This window comes from Eptesicus fuscus, chromosome 13 (assembly GCF_027574615.1).
Source record: "Eptesicus fuscus isolate TK198812 chromosome 13, DD_ASM_mEF_20220401, whole genome shotgun sequence".
Lineage (NCBI taxonomy): Eukaryota > Metazoa > Chordata > Mammalia > Chiroptera > Vespertilionidae > Eptesicus > Eptesicus fuscus.
In genome coordinates, this window is record NC_072485.1 from 23,432,388 (window position 1) to 23,451,778 (window position 19,391).

Consider the following 19,391-nt stretch of genomic DNA (forward strand, 5'->3'; position numbering starts at 1 on the left):
GAAAGGAACCCAGTGAACTGAACTAGTGAGAAAACGGGCCAAAGGCTGAGAAGAAGCCTTTAATAGGACACCCTGTATGTTTTACCATATGAGGCCATTCTCTCTCTAACCTTAACAGTCCCCTCTCCCCACTGGCCAGCTTCCAGGACCAATAGAAGACAAATGAAGTACCTTGTAGGCGAGGCAGCCACAGGGACCGGTTATAATGCAATGCACAATGTACGACAATGAAAGGCTACCCCAGGCACCAGAGAGGCAGGGTGCACCTCTCATGAGAGGGAGGATGAAACCAGCTTTAAAGTTTGCAGGCCTATTTCACACTCTGGGCCAGTGCTCATTCCCCAAAGTGGTGGGCAAGAGCGTCTGCCTCATTTAAACTACTCCTCTCTCTTGTTGTTGTTGTTGTTGTTCTCCTTTATTGCTTTGTTTTTGTACAAAAGCTGAGTGTGCACAAAACAAAATGCTACGTGACGGGACCCCACTGTACCAACTCCAGGTGCTAATTTATGTCCCTCTCCTCTTCTCTCCTGAGCCTTTCTTCTGGCTTTATCTGGTGGGTACTGAGCTTGACAGGTCTTCCCTGGTCCTGATGGCTTCCTCCCACATGCCTGTCCTGCCCTTGGAGGTCCTGAAGCATTTGAGAAGACATGGGAGTCTGCTCGGCAGCTCTTTAGCCAAGTCCCGGCCAACCTTCACCTGCCTGGTGCTTGGAGCTCTACACTCCCTTGTCACTGAATCACACACAACTGGATGATGCTACCTGTCAGCATGTCTGTCCTAGTGGTAAACTGGATGGTAAGCTCCTGCAGGGCGAGGGAGGACCATGCCTCAAACTCCTTTCATGTCCCCTCAACACCTAGCACTGCTATGCCCACAGCCTAAAGCCACGCCCTGGCTGCACAAACCCACTCCCAAGGCCAATTAAATGCCTCTCACATAACCCATCAATGTGGGTGCAGGTACCCTAGGTGCCCCTCTAATATGTGGCCAGGATGGTAACCAACTCCTCCCTCCTGGCATCAGGTGCCCAAGACTGTTGCTCCTCCATGACAGGGACCGTGACTCATTTACACCTGGGTCCTCGGTGCCCAGCACTCGGTCCAGCCCACAGCTGGTGTCCTCACACTCCAGGAGCACTTGCTGCAGGGAGAGACTATCTCCAGGACCCATGCTAGTCGGTGGTTTTCCTTCCTGCTGGAAGCCTCTGCAGCCGGCCATCCAGAAGGTGGAAGGGAAGGAACCCGTGGCCATGCCTACCCAGAGACAGGGAAAACGGCACAATTATTTTTCCACAGCGAATTTGGCAACTTCCTGAGAAGCTGAACAACTTAGTGCCCAAATCAAACGCATCGTAACCCTTTTCTAACCAACTCTTCCCTCTATTCACTATTTCCTTCCACAAAAACACTACTCTCCCCTCCCCAGGCCCGCAGCCTTTCCAAAACTCTGACCTGTCTCTGCCCTTCATGGCCTATTAAAAATGAGGTACTTAAAAAAATAAAATAAAATAAAAATAAAAATGAGGTACTCAAGTGCTGCTTGATGCTCCTCCATCTCTCAGAAGTCACCCCTTCCCATCCCTTTCCTTCCACTCTTGGCCCCCATGCATGCACAAGACCTCGACTGATGCCCACCTTTCGGCACCCAGCCTCCCTAACTGCACTCCCCCCTCCTTCGCAGACCCTATATGCTACCATCGGGCTATTATTTATTTAAGTGCTGTTTTCAACGGGTCCATCCTTTGCTCAAATAAGAACTTTGTACTTTTTAAACCTTCAAGTCTTTACACCTCTGTTCTAAGTGACTCAGGCCCCATCACTCTCCTATTCCAGGAACCCTGACTAATGATCCTGCCTCAGCTAGGACCGCCACAGTCTCCCCCCGCCTCCCTCCCCCCCCCCCCCCCCCCTCCTCCTTCTTCCAGGAACATGTAACATTTTTTGCCATCTCAGCATCTTGGCAAAGCTCTCACCTCTGCTTATCCAAATCCCACCCACACTCCAAGGCTCAGGCCCAACCTCTCCCATAGGTCCAGCTCCACCAGCCTCTGCGCCCCCACCCCCAACTGTCCCCAGCTGTCCGTCACACGCGCTTTCCTGTTGACTCAAACACTCTCTCAGGCGCTGAAAGTCAGAAGAGCTGAGGTGGAAGATCATACACTTTTTAGCCACCTGATCCTGCCCAAACCACCAGATTTTCGAATCTCACAGAACTGTTGTTGTGATCAAGTGAGAATTTACACGAAGGGGACTCATTCATCTCATTCATAGTAAGAACATCTACGTGGAGGATGTTGGCATCTGTCTATTACCTGCCAACTACAGGTATGTCCTATCATTCGCAATCCTGCAGCCCCCAAGTTTCAGTAAATATCAATTAAAATAAGATAACAATGGGATAAAATAACGTTTCACGGGGCACTTGTCTCCCTATCCAACGTTCAGCCACGCAGGGACTTCTCTGGCACAAAATCTTAGATGACAACACGAATGTGTGCAGGGGACAAGGGGGGAGACAGGTGTTCTGGTGGCAAGGGCGCCGGTCAGAAGAGTGGAGATGAACACGCAGCCACAGTCGTGATGAGCAGGGCGCAGGAGACACAACTGGGGAGTAAGGATGAGAGCAGAGTCCACCGGGGCACAAACGAAGCCCCCGTGCACAAAGAATGCTTCAGACCATAAAACCGGGGCTACCTTTCTGCCAACCACGTTCACGCAGCTCAGCAGGGAGCACTGCCAGGGGCACCGGGTAGGATCACTTCTCAGGCCCCGGCACCACCCAGGGCACCACCCAGAATGCCGGCTCCGCCCGGCCCACCGCCCGCTCCGCCCGCCACGCCCCTCCGGGCCCGGGCCCTACCGATGGAGATTTCCTGCGCGTAGGCCAGCGAGATGAGCAGCAGGGGCAGCCCCGCGGCGATGTACGTGACCATCTTGTCCACGGCCAGCTCCAGCCGCAGCCCCTTGAACTTGGGCTCCGAGGGCTCCTTCAGCAAGAAGTCCGAGAACACGTACTCGGTGGCCAGGTGGGCGATGGCCATGGCCGCGGCGCGCCGGGCTCGGGCCCGTCAGACCCCAGAGGGCAGGCCCGGGAACTGTCGGTGTTGGGAGCGCAGCGCGGCGCCTTCACTCCGGCCCCGGCCCCGCCGAGGCTTTCGCTTTCCTTTTGCCGCCTCGCGGGTGGCTTCCACACCAGCCTTTGTGCCTCGGCGCGCGCGGCTGCCAGCGCCTCTGCCGGGCGCACGAGCTCTGCGCGCTCCGCCGCCGCCGCCGCGCAGACCCGCCCCCTCGCGCTCGGCCCGCGCAGGTCCCCGCGACGCGCGCGCCGCCCGGGCTCCGCGCCTCTCCGCTGCCCGGAGGCGCGAGAATCAACCAGGGAACAGAGCGCTTCGCTCTCGCCCGGGCCCTGGATCCACTCCGCCGGGCGCCTGAAGCTGCTTCCAGGCCGGCCCGCGCGCTCAGCCCGCTCCGATGCGCTTTTCCGGAACCTGGAGGCCGACGGAGGACCCGGGGGCGTGGAGTTTCCGGAAACCGCGGTGACGCGGGGCGGAGAGGCACGGCCGCCTCCCGCGAACCGGGCACCTACATCCCCAAAGAGATCTTCCCACCATAGATCATCCTCGCGCTCCTCCCATCCTCCTATTCCCACTTCTAGGCACCCGGAAGTTTTGAAATCATTTCTGAAAAGAAGTCCCTTACGCGGTGGACAGAATGGCCCACTTTTACATCCCACCCCCAACATTTCCACCTGATGATTCAGGTTAAAAAGAGCGGCGAATGCTTCAGAGAGCAACAAGGCAATGGCGCGGTGTAGTCTGAGCGCGTGGGGGAAGAGGGAGCCCTGGGCCCTTCCAGGAGCTCTGAGTGGCGATGAGCACAGGGGCCGCGGTGGGGAGCCCTGATGTGACTGGGTCTCAGGCCTCAGCGCTGCTCAGTGGAGCTTCTCCTGCGTTCCTTGTCCGAGCCTTGGTCTGGGAGCCTGCGGAGGGGTGACTGAGGATGTGTGGATGTTGGGGTGGAGCAGCTTTGGAACCACTTACAGAAAGTGGATGCTGAGAAAATAGGAGATGCTCTAATCAGCAACATGGGAGCAGACAGGACCTTTAAACATGATGTCTCCTTGGAGCCGGGCTGGACTGCCCTCTCTGCTTTGTATGTGTGTGTGTGGGGGAGGGGAGGGGTAGTGGTGGCGCCCATGCACACAAGCCTCTTCTATATATTCTCAGCTCCCACATGTAGTTCTCCACCCTGGCCTGCCCTCTGAGCACTCCTCCAAGGGCCTACTCAACTCTCCACTTGGATGCTCACTGGACTTCAAACTCATAATGACCAGAGAACCGCAATCCTCATCTTCCTCTCAGCCTGAACTCCAGTCTTCCGCATCTTGCTAAATGCATCACCACCCACCCATCTGCCCAACACTTCCTTCTCTCCCAGCTGCCATAACCGACTTCCAAATCCTCTTGCTTCTCTCTCCTAAATATAGAAAATTTGGCAGTTCTTCTCTCCCTGCACTTCCAACACCCCAATTCAGGCCACCAGCCTCTCCCCTAACCACATAGGAATATATCCCCTAGGCCTGCAAGCGTTCTCTCCCAGCTGCCAGAGGGAGCTTTTAAAAGCTCCAATCTGGTCATGTCACCTCCCCCTTCTTAAAGTGGACGTTGCTTTTAGAATCAAATCCAAATTTCTTAGCATGGTCACTGCCTGTCTCACCAGCTTCACTACTTCCCATACAGCTCTTCCAGTTGATCAGGCTCCTTGCCTCCTCCAGGCCCTTCCTTGCAAAACATTCCCACGGTAGCCTTTTTGCCTGTCCAGCTCTTTTTCACCCTCTTTATCTCAGATAGATGCCACTTGTCCAGGAAAGTCTTCTCTGAGGTCGCTTTGTTATACATTCTTGCAATACGGGCACTACTGGTTATTAGCTGTGGGCCTTGGGAAAGGTACTTGACCCTCCTGCGCCTGCTTTCTCGTCTACAAAGTGGTTATACCTCTTATGATTGTGATAAGGATCAACTGACTTAACCTATATAAAGTGCCGAGGACAGCTGATGAGTGCTCTATAAGTGTTATCTGTTATTGTTGCCCTCTATTTTTTCTTCTTAATATTAATCACAACTATAATTCAACAGGTATTTGTTTAACTTTTCATTAATGTTTGCCTCCCCCTTGATGTGGTAAGCTTCATGAGGGCAGGTCCATGCCCAGGTATACCACTCTTATCTCTAACACTTAGCACAAATGCCTTGTACATAGTAGGTCTTTTAATAAATATTTGTTAAGTGTCTAAAGGAATCTGAAACGTTTTCACCATGAAAACTGTTTAAAAACAAGTAAACCAACTTACACTCATTTATCCACACACTCGAGGCACATATTAGAGGCCAGAGATGGGCCGGTTCTGGGCTTGATGGATAGGGAAGCAAAAGAAGAAGTGGACACATTCCATTCCCTCAAAGACCTCATGGTTTAGCAAGAGAAATAAGACATGGGCACAATCTAATCTAATAATAGACAAATATGCAAATTGACCGCACCTTCGCTACACCTAAGCCACGCCCACCAGCCAAGCCACGCCCACCAACCAATCAGGACGAGTATGCAAATTGCCCCAACAAAGATGGCGGCTGATTTGCATATCAAGACAGTGTCGAAAGAAGCCAAGAGCTGCAAAGGGGAGTAAAGCTTCGAAGAAGCAAGCAAGCCAGGGGGGCGGGGGGGAGGAGAAGGGAGGAGCGAAGTCAGGGCCGTGGGCGAAGGGAAACGAAGGCGGGCTGGAGGAGAAGGTGAGGCGGGTGATAAAGGCGGAGTGGAGGCGGGGCCGGGGCCGAAGGGAAACACGGGCGGGCTGGAGGAGAAGGCGAGGCCGGTGACAAGGGCGGGGCGGAGGCGGGGCCGGGGCCGAAGGGAAACACGGGCGGGCTGGAGGAGAAGGCGGGGCCGGCGGCAAGGGCGGAGCGGAGGCGGGGCCGGGGGTGAAGGGAAACGCGGGCGGGCTGGAGGAGAAGGCGGGGCCGGTGACAAGGGCGGGGCGGAGCGGAGGCGGGGCCGGGGCGAAGGGAAACACGGGCGGGCTGGAGGAGAAGGCGGGGCCGGTGACAAGGGCGGGGCGGAGGCGGGGCCGGAGGCGAAGGGAAACACGGGCGGGCTGGAGGAGAAGGCGAGGCGGTCGGCAAGGGCGGGGCGGAGGCGGGGCCGGGGGCGAAGGGAAAAGCAGGCGGGCTGGAGGAGGAGGTGAGGCGGGCGGCAAGGGCAGGGCGGGGCGGAAGCGGGCGACAATGGCGGAGCAAAGGGAAACGCAGGCGGGCTGGAGGAGAAGGCGAGGCGGGTGATAAAGGTGGAGCGGAGGCGGGGCCGGGGGCGAAGGGAAACGCAGGCGGGCTGGAGGAGAAGGCGAGGCGGGCGGCAAGGGAGGAACGGAGGCGGGGTAGAGTGCAGCAGGAAATCCCATTGCAGGAATTTTCCTGCAACGGGAAAGCTAGTTAACTATAATACAAGTTGGAAAGGGTAAGTGATTTTGTGAAGGGTGGGGTGTGCCAAGGGGTTGTGCATAAAAGACTGAGGCCTAGGATGGATAAGTCTGGCAGGCAGAGCTGGGACAGGAGCTTTCCAGGAGTGAATGAAAGCGTGGATGCTGTGACCTTTCTCTCCTTGTCAAAATTGACACATCTAACAGGCTCAAATGTCCCCTCTTCTGGAAGCTTCCTGGGCCCCCAGTTGTGATGAATCACTCCCTCCCTAGCACTTTCTCCTGGTCCAGCTTTTAGCTCCTTTTCCCTTGTGTGGTGGTGGGTTGCGTCTCTGCTTTCTCATTACATATCAAGCTCCTCTGAGGGTCTGAACAGAATCTGCAGTTTTGTAAATTGCCCTCAGCCCTGGCAGAGTTTTTTACATTTAGCAGAAAGTCAGTCCACGTTTGTTGAATTTACAATAGAGGCAAGAAAGAGAACATGCTAGGAAATGGGAGGTAGAGATGTCTAACACTGATAAAGGAAAGACGAAGGGAGGGAGTCAGAGATGAAAAGGGTGGGGCCAGAGACCCACAGGTTGAGAACCGCTGCAGTAGAGCCTAAGACCATCGGAAAACACAGATATTTACATTACGATTCATTAACAGTAGCAAAATTACAGTTATGAAGTAGCAACAAAAATAATTTTATGGTTGGGGGTCACCACAACATGAGGAACTGTATTAAAGGGCCGCGGCATTAGAAAGGTTGAGAACCACTGCTCTAGAGCAAGAGACCACAGAAACCCTCATTGTTATTGCCCAAATCCCATCTCTGTGCTATAACTATCAAATGTTAACTACCCTGTACTCACCAATGTAAAACAAGTACATGTATGTTTGTTTTACTTTTTATCCAACCTCAGAGATTTTCCTGCTTTGCTCTCTCCCGCCTTTCTAATCTACCACCAGTGGATTTCATGTAACCTGGCTTATGTCTTCTCCTTTGGTTCTAGTGTATAAAATAAGCTGTAAATTACATAAATGTCTAATCACTATGTTGTACACCTGAAACTAAGATAATATTGTATGTCAACTGTAAGTGAAATTTTTTAAAGTTATTAAAAAGATGAAAATAAAAAACAAAATAATAAGTTGCAAAACTGCCATTCTCGGGAGCATTTTCTCAATTCATTGAGATGTTGCTTCCCAGAAATTGTCACCAGTTTGGCTCAAATAAACTCTTATAAGGCCTTTTCTTAGGCTGGACATTCTTTTGTGGACAGTTGTCATGTCTCTTTAGCACCTGTTGGCTGTGACAGTTTCTTAGACTTCCCTTGTTTTGTTATTGCTTTTTTACAATCATCGTAAGGTACATTTGGGGATAAAATAGTCCTCCTGCCCCCACCCCTTCCCCAGTGTCATTTGTTTGAAGGAGGCCAAGGCAGTAGTGGGCCTCAAAGCTACTGCCCCAGAGCTGTTTTGTTTGTTTTGAGACTTTTGAGTTTTGACACTTGAATATGAGACCTTTTGCAACCAAAATAGTCAAAGTCAAAATAATTGAGCTCACTACACTGTCTGTTCTGTTTATATAGTCATTCATTCATTTATTCAAGTAATATTTGCTGGGCAACTATTCTGTATCTGTACTATGGTCCACCCTGGGGATGCAGCAGTGAACAAAACAGGTCAGGCATCTTGCTTTGACTGGAGCCAAATTCCAGTCAAAAAGGCAGACAATATTAAAATCAACAGAGCAATTAAATGTTTATGTAGTGTGATAAGTGCTACAAAGGAAAACAATAGAGGTAGGCAATAACAAGAAGAGAGACCCACTTTGGAGAAGGCATTCTGGGAAGCTCACAGCTGGACTACAAAAGGTAGGAAAGGGTATGAGGTGCTGGAGAGGAAGAGCATTCCTGGCATAGAAAGCAGAACATGCAAAGGCCCTGAGGTGAGAAAGAACTAGCAGGGCAGGAGAACTGATACAAGCTACAGCAGAGTCAGAGTTGGAGAGGTAGGCTTGGACCAAATCAGAATGGGCCTTCTAGACCAAGCTAAGGTGTTTGAATATTATTAAAAGTGAAATGAAAATGTTGGTAAGAATAAAGCCAGGGTCCAAAACAGGGTTATTAACTCTGAAGCCCGTGATCTTTCTGCAGTGTTATAGTGTCCACCCTCAAGCAAAATCCATAATTCTAAAATTAAAATGGGTTAGATGGGTGGGGGCTGCCCAGAATGGGTAGGCAGGTGGATTAGAAACAGACTGTCTAGATAGAAGAAAAGGAATGATCAGTGAGGGGACTGTTGACTTAGTGAATGAGATAAAATAAGCTAAAAATAAGTTGACTAATGTTTGTGCATTGTTTATTTTTATATTTCTGGTGTCGGCAACTGGGGAATTTTGGGTTTTTGCAGAAAGGAAAAAGAAAGTGAAATGGAAAGACATTGCAGGGTATTCGCCGGGAAGTGATGTGTCAGATGTGGGAGAACACTGCTGCAGCTGTGTGGGCTGGGTGGAAGGAGCAAGAGTGACAGGGAGAGGCTGGTTAGGGGGCTGCGGCAGCCATCCATCCTGCTTCAGCAGGATTTATGGTCTGCAGCCTAACGAGAAGCAACTTTGAATTTATTGTATAAAGGTGTTTTTCAGATCCATGAAGATGGATGAAATAATCTATGGAGAGGGCTATTACAAATTACCACACATTCGGTGGCACACAGTTATTCTCTCTGAGCTCTGGAAGTCTGAAATCAGTTTCACTAGAGTACAATCAAGATGTCAGCGGCCATGCTCCCTCCTATGGTGAAGAATTTGTTCCCTTGCCTTTTCCAGCATTTAAGGCAGCATTCCTTGGCTTGTGGCCCCTTCCTCCATCCCAAAAGCCAGCAGCGAAGAATTTTGCTTCACAATGCCTTCCTCTGTAATCAGATCTCCCTCTGCCGCTCGTTTAGAAGGACACTTGTGATTACACTTATGGCCAATGTGGGTAATCCAGTATCCACTTCTCATATTAACACATTGTGGACCAGTAGTTTTTATTGCTAGCTTTACCCAGTGGCCAAATAAATTTCTATTGAACGAGTACAAAAAAGTTTTACATAAATGTGAAAGGCATGCTTTAAAATTAAATGCCCATTGCATTTTGAAGTTATTTATTACATGTTCTTACAAGCTAATATCTTTTTTAAGAATTCTCATGATTGGCCACAAGCCTTAGAACAGAAAAACGAGAATTCTCGTGATCTATCCGCAATGTGTTAAGATCTTTAACTTTCTCATAACTGCAAAGTCCTTGTTTTCCCCATATAAAGTAACATTCACAGGTTTGGGAATTAGTGCAAAAATCTTTGGGGACGTTATTTAGTCTACCCAAGAGAGCATAAGAGAGAAAAGGTGCTAGTGTCAGACCCTGAGGCATGCTGACATCGAAGTCTGAGAAAGGACAGGTAACTAGCAAAAGAGACTGAGATGGAATAGCAGTTGAGGAAGATGGAAGGCTGACAGTGAGTCATGTTACAGAACCAAGAAACTAGAGGATGTTTAGAAGGAAGGGGCTCTCAATTGTTGCTGAGAGGTTGAGTAAGATAAAGATGGGCAAGAAACCAGTAGAAATGGCATGATGGTTATTGATTTTGACAACAGCAGATTGGGATGTGGGGGAAGAGAGGACCGGGCACCCTGGATTAGGTTGAGGAATGCATGGGGTGAGGTGGTACAGCCAGCAGCGTGGACAGTGTTTTAAGTTCTGCTATCAAGGGAACAGAGAAACCCGGCTGGAGGGGTTTACGGAGTTAAGGACACGGGCTCTTGTTTTGCTTTCTTTTGTTGTTGTTAATCCTCACCCCAGGATATTTTTCCATTGATTTTTAGAGAGAGTGGAAGGGAGGGGGAGAGACAGAGAGAGAAACATTGATGTGAGAGAGACACATCGGATTGGTTGCCTCACACACGCATGCCTGGGGCTGGGGATCGAGCCTGCAGCTGAGTTACTTGCCCTTGACCGAAATCAAACTTGGAACCCTTCGGTTCGAGGGCCAACGCTCTATCCACTGAGCCAAACTGGCTAGGGAAATTTTGCTTTCTATTGTTAATGGTGGGTATTGCTGATGACTTCATGCAGGAGGAAAAACTGATAACTGAGGGAATGAAGTCCTTGAGAAAGCAAAAAGGGATGAGGTCCAGAGCCAAGTGAGAAACTAGCCCTCCCAGGAGCAGGGACATTTCTTCTATTGTAACTGGAGAAAAGACGTGTGTAATGTGGTTGATTTTCTCAAAGGAGTGAGGCTGAGGATGAAGAAGTGTGAAACGTTTGAGGAAACAATGGTTGGGGAGTGTCATATTACTTGTGGAGATAAATTGTTGTTTCATTTCCCTTAGCAAGTATAGCTGGGATAGCTGCTGAGTATCTAAAATATATTCTCCTTTAACTACTCCCCATCCCAGGTTTAATGTTAGGTAATTTTTAGTTAAAAGACAAACAAACATGCAAATAGCCATCTTATGTGAAACTTTATTAAAAAGAGAAATGGAATAATCAAACTACTGTGTGGTTTCATGTTCATTAAAAAAATAAACTAAGAGAAAAGGGAAAAAACTTACAACTAAATAATTTGTTGTCTAAGTGAGTTATAAATAAGACATTTCCCATAATCATTATGATGAAATGATGCAGTCTACACATGTATGAAAACTGTAGAGCACCTATTACAAAATCACATTATCAGTGGTTAGCAGGAGAGAGTTCAAACCCCTGCTTGATAGGGCATTCAACCAAACAATGAACAGAACTATTAGCATTCACATCCTGTCTTATGTAAAACTAGCTTCTACCAAATCCTGTTTCCCCTCACCAAGATGAAGACAGAAAGTATGAAAGTTCCCTCCACCGGTATTTATTAGATCCTACTCATTCATCTGGACATCCAAGTGATCCATGGCGAATGCAGATATACTACTGTCACTAGTCTGGCATCGGCATTGGCATCACAGGGCAACTGGCCCTGAACTAAGGGCAATTTCTCAATCTAGTAATAAACAATATTGCTTTTATTAATCTTACACCTAACCTTTATGCATACAAAGAGTATGGATTGCCTCATAGTGGATTGAGTTTAGTTGTTTAAGATGTTATTTTTGCATTTGAGCCTTGAAAACTGCAATATTTATTTTGAAAGCTGATTTAATGGTGTAAATAATTGCCACTGGGACTCTCTTTTTTTAGCCTTTCCTTTCCTTTTTTTTTTTTTTTTTTTTTTCCTCTCTCACAAGGGGCTATGTCTTTAAGAGGCATAGAATCAAGGATTCTGTGAGATTCTCTTCTCCTCCCAACCAGTCAGCTGCATTACTGAGTTCTTCCTGGTGTTTCTGACATGATGAGACTGTTTTTATTTCCTAGAAGATGGAGACTTGGGAAGGACCCCGAGGTGAATAAAAAATCAGACTCAAGCCCAGACTCGCCTCCTGAGAAGTTTCCTTCCATCTTAGAAGCTCCCTCGAAACTCTCAGGGAGCCCCTGATGCACCCGCTGTTTCAGATTCCAGCCCTCCACTTCCTGGAACACAGATTCAAGTTCTCTAGTTGATTCTTGAAAATACAAACGTTGCCATAGAAACATACGGTAAAAACTAATAACATAAAGTGAGTCATACACATTCAAGTATCTCTATGAGTTTGCATAAAAATAGCACCAATATTTTATATTAAAGTGGAAAAGGCCGGAGAGCTGGCTAACGCTCTAAAACATTCCCTTAGTCAGATTCTATCAGCAGATACTGACATAGACATTTCCATGAACTCCTGAGAAAGGCCTTTCCCCTGGAACAGCTAAAGGAAGCATCTTGTTTAACAGGGTTGAAAAATCAGTGCTCTTCCAGTTAGAGGTCTGAGGCCGTCTAACTTTCCAGAAGTTGTCCATCTGAAAACTCTGATGGTTAGCTAAGGAAGCACTCACTGTCTAATCGAAGAAGTGTGAGAGCTGGAAACGAAAGACATCTTTCCAAGGGAATCCATACTTCAGCAAATGTATTCTGAGAACAGTCAGTCACACCCATTCTCCTCTCCCTGTATTTTATACCCGAGGATTATTCACAGCCCATTTAAAAACAAATAACTAAAAGCAAATTGCTTTGATTGTGTTCCCGAGGATCAGCGCCCATCCAGGGTACCGTGTGGACCTTCCTTGGTGAACCATGCCTTGTCCAGTTCCCCTGCGGAGCAAGAGCGGCCGCTCCGCTCACAGGGCGTCGGTGGGGAGCGCGCAGGACTGCACCGCCTGGTAGGCCACCTGCTTCCGTGCAGAGCGCAGTCTGAGGGAGAGGGTCATGGTGACGATCAGGAGGAGGAGTCCGATGATGAATAGGATGACCAAGGCTGCTTTAGCTCCTCTGGGACTCAGATTCTTGCCAAAGAAATAGAGTTGCTCCTCGACAGGCTCTTCTGTGAAAAAGAAAAATGAGGTGTCAGGTCTCTCCTTTCCCTGGAGCGGGAGACTGACCATTCCCACGCAGGGGTCAGGGAGGGGGTCCTTACCGTGGGAGGGCGTGGTGGTGGCCGGATGGGAGGCTCCTCCAGAAGGAGACTTGGTGGAGTAAGGAATCCTGTTGTCTGGACAAAGAAGGCAAGTTGATTGTTTTATAGACAATAGAAGTAGGTTCTTTTCATGACATGAGTTGTTTCAAGGGTTGTTTCCTTTCACCCAACAGAACTTTCCCCCGTCAGTTATCTGTAAGCCTTTCTTGGATTCTCAGTGCTACTCTTCCTTCCACTATACATGTGGTTCCAACCCCAGTCACCTTTCAAGCTTCTACTCATCCATTCAGACCCGTCGGAAACATGATGGCCTCTGTGGAACCTTGGCTCATGTCCCCAGACGGTTGACCATTGCTTCCTACTGCTGTCACTGAGCCCTGCACGCTGCACTCTATGTTGGCATGTTGCAGATTTTATTACGGTTATTATTTACATGTCTGTCTCTCTTGCTTGACTCTGAGCTCCTTGGGGGGTCTCATGCCTCCTGTTTCCAAGGTCTACAGGAAGCCTATCCCCTGGCATCACTGGCAGACAACAGTATACCTATGTTCCGAAGGACTGTGTAGGTTGTTTCCATGCCAGCATGGATGTGATCGGATACATGACAGTGTAACAGCCATGTCCCTGGGTGATCTGCAAACAGTTCGATGGTTTGGAATGTCCCAGGAAAGAGGTCGTACACATCTTCTCGGTAAGATTTATCTATCTGCAGGAAGAAGGAAATGCTAAAGGTAAGAGCAGAAAGCAATAAAATCAAGAATAGAAATATAATAGAGATAAAGGAACCAAAAGCTGGTTCTCTGAAGAGATCAATAAAATTGATAAACTTGTGGTAGCCAGCCTCCACAATGGCCCCCAAAATCCCCACCTCCTGGTAGTCATAAGTTTTGTAGTCCCCTCCTACATTGCATGAGAGTTGGTCTATGAAACCAACAGCCTATGGCAGAAGTGATGGCATTCTACTTCCAGGAGTAGGTTATAAAAGACAGTGGCTTCTGTCTTGTACCCTCTCTCTTGCTTTCTCCTCTTAGACCGCTCATTCTTGGGGAAGCCAGCTCCCATGCCATACCCACATGGTGAGGGACGGAAGCCTACAGTCAGCAGCCCTGTGAGCATGCCTGGATGTGGATCCTCCAGCCCCAGTCAAGTCAGATGACTGCAGTTCCAGCTGACATCTGGTTGTAGTCTCATGAAAGGTGCTAAATCGGAACCAACTACCTAAACTGTTCCCAGATTCCTGACCCCGAGAAATTGAGATGAGCGATTATTGTTTTAGGTCACTAAGTTTGGGAGTCATTTGTTATGTAGCAATAGATAACTAATACAAACTTCTAGACAAACTCACCAAAGAGGAAAAAGCAGAAGGAAGACACAAATTGCAAATATCAGGAAGGAAAGAGGGGACATTACTGAGTTTTATAGACATTAAAAAGGATAATAAAGGAATATTGTGAACAACTGTTCATTAATTCTACAACTTAGATGGTATGGACAAAGTCCTTAAGGTAAAAACTGATAAATATCACTATTCAGATTACCTATTAAAAAAACTGAAATTATATTAAAACCTTCCATCAAATAAACTCCACATCCATAGGCCTTCATTGGCAAATTTTACCAAATTTTAGGGAAGAAATGATACCAATTCTAAACATAGCTTTCAGAAAATAGAAGAGGAGGGAACACTTTAAACTTATTACCCTGATACCAAACCCAAGACAAATAGTTTACATTGAAAATAAAGCTACTATCAATATTCTTCATGACCATAGATGCAAAAACTCTCATCTGAAGCTTGGAGAGGTTTTTTGCTTGTCTTTGTGGACTTTTTATGCACAATAAAATATATGTACATATTAAGAAATATCTACCAGGGGTAGGCTATAACCACATTACTCTGTTCTATTCTCTAATATTGACCCCCCTCCCCCAAGCTTTATTGCCAAATAAACCTCTTACTTTATAGTGGAAATGCATTGAATTTATTGGTTCAAAATGTCTCATCCCCCAAAGCATTTTCCTTATACTTACTTTGAAAAGAAAGCTCTCAGCATGATAATGGATGGTATGTATATCCACTTCACTTCCTATTCCTAACAAATACCAGTTTGTCATTGTATCTTCATTCATGATGAGGCCATGGAGATTCCCAAAAATCTTTCCATTAATAGCTAAGATGGTGAAGAGAAAATAGCTTTTGATTAGTGAGGAGATGCTCAGTCCTTAATCTGGTTCAAGCCAATCTTTAAGTCACCAATGTTCTCACCTGCCTGATAAAATGGAACAATCTCATTTGCACTTGCCAATGTCCCCACCATTCTAGACCCAAAATTCACATTCCTAAGAAATCCTTATACGAAGATTGCTAGGAAAGAGAATAGCAGTTTGTTTTTGAAAGCTACATCTTGGGTAGCAGTGTGTGCTGTCGGTTTGTTTATTTAGAATATTCTCTTTGTGGAGTAGATTACAGCCCCATTTGTGAGGTAGCCAGATTTATATCATTCTACAGTTGAGTGGACTAAAGCACAGAGAATCAAGTTCATATAAATCATAATTGAACCAATTAGAAGCTATTTCCTTAACATGTACTTCCTGAGAACTACCTTGGGGCAAGTTTCTAAGCCTGGCTGACTCTCTAAACAGCTTCACACCAGCAGAGCCCATGACCTCACAGGGACCAAAGCAAGCTCAAGGTGGGTTGACGTGATGTGGGACTCTCCTTCACTTTCTGCTGTTTGTATTCTGTGCATCATGACACAACCAAATGAATTAATCCATTAAAAATAGAGAGCAGCCCTAACAGGTTTGGCTCAGTGGATAGAGCGTCGGCCTTCGGACTGAAGGGTCCCAGGCTCAATTCAGGTCAAGGGCATGTACCTTGGTTGCAGGCACACCCCCAGTAGGGAGTGTGCAGGAGGCAGCTGAATCCATGTTTCTCTCTCATCGATGTTTCTAATTCTCTATCCTTCTCCTTTCCTCTCTGTAAAAAAAATCAATAAAATATATTTTTAAAAAATAGAGAGCATATCAAGAAACTTTTGGAGAAGGAAGCAAAATGGGTAGGGGAAAGAGTAGCTGAGCCAGAGATCAGGCTAATTCTGATATGTGTTAGCAATTAATCAGCTTTGTGACCTCTTTTGGTATACCTTTGGTCAAAAGTAGATCTTGGTGAGAGAGTACAGATATGTCAATGAAACACATTACTCCTGCTTAAAAATAAAACTACCCTAAATTACGTAGAATTAAATAATAAAGACACATTAAAACAGAAATTTGGTGATGGTATTTTATGTCCCAGAAACAGTTCAACCAGGCCCTTAAATTTGATCAATTAGAAGTTATGATGTATTCTTAGAGAAATATACCAATAAGTGATGATTCACTTTTAAAGAATTATTTCATAGTCTTAAAATTTAGGGATCCCAGCATTCAAGGGTAGAACTTCCTAAAACAGTTGGTCCATAGCCTGGCTGGACCTTGCTGACAGCCATCCAATGGCTTGACTGGTTCCCTGTGAAGGAAAGCTTTAGGAGCACCTGGGGGTGGGGAAGAGCTCAGAGAAGGAGGCTGGGGACCTCCTACAGTTACAGGAATTTCTATGAGCTTATCTCACCAAGGGTCTTCTTTTTTAATCTCTGATATACCATGCATTCTGTTGCTCTCCTCAAAATCATCAGTGCGCTTAAAATCTCGTGGATCTTTATTGAGATACTTCTTAATATTGTCGTCCAGATACCAAGATTCATTCTCGTTAAATACCAAAAACAAGAGAACAAATTCGTAATCAACATCGCTTCTTCTTCCTTTTTCATTCAACACTCCTTCTCTGCATATAATCAGAGGGCCCATCAAACCACTATATGTATCCTGAAAGAAAATAAAATTGAGTAGAAGAGCCTTTAAATAATTTAATAATACAGATTAAGTGCTTGTAACAAAGTCATTTTCTTACAAGAAAGTTATTTCTCTATTTCTGTTAACAGTGCTATGATATTACCTGTCATTTAGGTCAGATAACTTTATTCCAGTGTTTAATTCCTCTTTCTTTCTCAGTTGGTCCTGTTTCATTTACTATCAAACCTTACATTTATTTTCCCTCACCATGCCTCTCCATTCTGCGACTTCCTTTCCAGTCCATCTGCCACCCGTCTAGTGTAGGACCTTAATACCTCACCCTGGACTGGAAATCGGCCCCTCTCTGGTCTCTGGCTCACTCACCCCCAGCCCTTCCTATGGACTGCCATCAGATTAACCTCATCATTCCCATATCTAGAAGTCCTCAGTGAATCTCCACAACCTACTGAATAGAATGTCAATCCTCAACAGGTCCTTGAACCCCTCAGGAGCTCCCTCAATGGATTTCTCTAGCTTAAGCTCCTCCACTGCTTTCCTTTCTTATTACCCATTTGGCCAAATGGGACTCTCAGCATTTCCCAAACACACTGACTTTCCTATTTTCAGCTTTGCTCACAATGCTCTCTCTTCCTAGACTCTCTTTCTCCGACACTCCTATAGAACGCACCAGATTCAGAATTTTGTTATAATTATGGGAGTGCATATGTATTATTTTCCCCAAAGAGTGTAAGTCCTTCAAGACAAGAATGTTTGCATAGCTCATAGTACAAGTGCTCAATAAATATTTTGGGGGATGTACAAAGAAATAAACGAATAAGTGTACATTTCCCATAATTCCAAAATATAAGTTTATTTTTTGAATTGTCTTTTATGTCACCCTGTAACTCCTTCACTGTCCAGTACAACTCAAGGACAATAATGTAGCCATCTAACATTTAAGAGGAAGGTTAAGAGAATCTTTTACTTTTTAAACAATGGGCACTACTGAAATTTTATAGCATACTAGAGGCCCGGTGCATGAAACTTGTGCATAGGTAGGGTCCCTAGGCCTGGCTGGCAATCAGGGCTGATTGGGGCCTTCCGGCTGCTGGCAGGGGCCTCCCTTCATTCCGTGCCAACCCCTGGTGGTCAGCACACGTCATAGCGAGCAATTGAACTCCCGGTCTCCTGGTCGAACTCAGGAGGGGACACTTTCCATATTAGCCTTTTATATATACAGATGTGACTTTAGTTTGGACTTTGATTTATGACATATAATTAAAGACTAGTTGTTTTACCATATATATCTCTGACTCAATCAGTAGTGAATCTTGCCTTTCATTTCTATATAAAGTTAGCCTATTTATTATTCAAATAGTTTGTAGTTTCAGTTACTATGTTTGGCATGTGTTTTCTTTTCCTGAACCCAGATAGCAGTGGTGATGCCTTTAAAAATGGTAGATTCCACATCAAAAACCATGGTATAAATTATATTTAAAATATTTTTATTTTATGGCTACCTATTTACATAAACTACCTTGTAAATTCTAAATGTGATAATTAAAACATTGGGATTTGATTTGATCTTTCCCCCCATACTTTAGATTAGAGTCAAATAACTTATATTCTGCAAAGCACCAGATAATAAATATTTTTTACTTTGTTGGCCATACTGTTTCTTTCACAACTACTCAATTCAACCATAGGAAATGTAAACAAATGGCCATAATTTGAGACTTCCGCTCTAAACCATGACACCCTTCACATATACCCACCAGAATTGTGATAACTTAATAGTCAACTTACAGCCATATTACTCTGAGCATTTTGGTTGCTCTCTCCATCTTACCTTCACAAAGTTTACTGTTGAATAGTAAACCCATGGAATACAATTTGGGTCAGATGGCCCTGGACCTGACCTTTTAGGGACATTCCATATGTAAGTTTTTATTTCTCCTGAAACGAATGAGAAGAAATAGAAAGGATTTACTAATGTTACCTCTTATTCCAGGCAATTTAGCTGGAAAAATACTACAAACAGATCTTTATATACCGTATTTTCCGGCATATAAGACGACTTTTTAACCCAGGAAAATCTTCTATACGCCTAGTCGTCTTATACGCCAGAAAATATGGTATTTTTGGTTAATGTTTCTTGCTGGGGAGAAGTACCCATTCATTAGAAATGTTGCCATTAAACTCACATCTTGATTTTCTGCCGTTTCAAAGTGGCAGATATTTCTTTTCGGACTAGAGCTTCCCCTCTAGTTTGTTCTTTCTATTATCAATTGATGTTTATTTAGGAAATAAAGACTTATTTTATACCTCACTACTTTCCCCCTCAAATGTCATGTCTCTCTCCCAGGAGCTATGCTCAAGCTCATTTGAATTACCATGGATTTCAGCCTTGGCTTCCTATGGAATCACCAGGAAGCTCTGCGAACCCTCACTGCTCAGGCCTCATCCCAAACCAATGAAATTAGAGTGTGGGGGGTCTGGGACTAGGGTATTGGTATTTTTTTAAAGCTTTTCAGGTGATTTTTAATGTGCAAACAGGTGAGATCTTGTTAGAACTAGA

The 19,391-nt window shown here is 46.0% G+C and overlaps 2 protein-coding genes across 2 annotated transcripts in view; both read right to left on the reverse strand.

The window, feature by feature from the left end:
* The window catches only part of PANX1 (pannexin 1), a 51,084-nt gene extending 47,821 nt beyond the window's left edge, over positions 1-3,263 (reverse strand). The window contains exon 1 of the mRNA XM_008149174.3: positions 2,860-3,263. Within this exon, the coding sequence (XP_008147396.2) occupies positions 2,860-3,040 (181 nt within the window). The 5' untranslated portion in view covers positions 3,041-3,263. The remainder of the gene's footprint in view (positions 1-2,859) is intronic.
* Positions 3,264-12,683: 9,420 nt separating this feature from the next.
* HEPHL1 (hephaestin like 1) overlaps positions 12,684-19,391 on the reverse strand; it is a 56,348-nt gene continuing 49,640 nt past the window's right edge. Inside the window, exons 15-20 of the mRNA XM_008149172.3 lie at positions 18,663-18,769; positions 16,624-16,846; positions 15,011-15,150; positions 13,523-13,685; positions 12,980-13,054; positions 12,684-12,886 (exon numbers count right to left, since the gene is read on the reverse strand). Of these exons, the coding sequence (XP_008147394.2) occupies positions 12,684-12,886; positions 12,980-13,054; positions 13,523-13,685; positions 15,011-15,150; positions 16,624-16,846; positions 18,663-18,769 (911 nt within the window). The remainder of the gene's footprint in view (positions 12,887-12,979; positions 13,055-13,522; positions 13,686-15,010; positions 15,151-16,623; positions 16,847-18,662; positions 18,770-19,391) is intronic.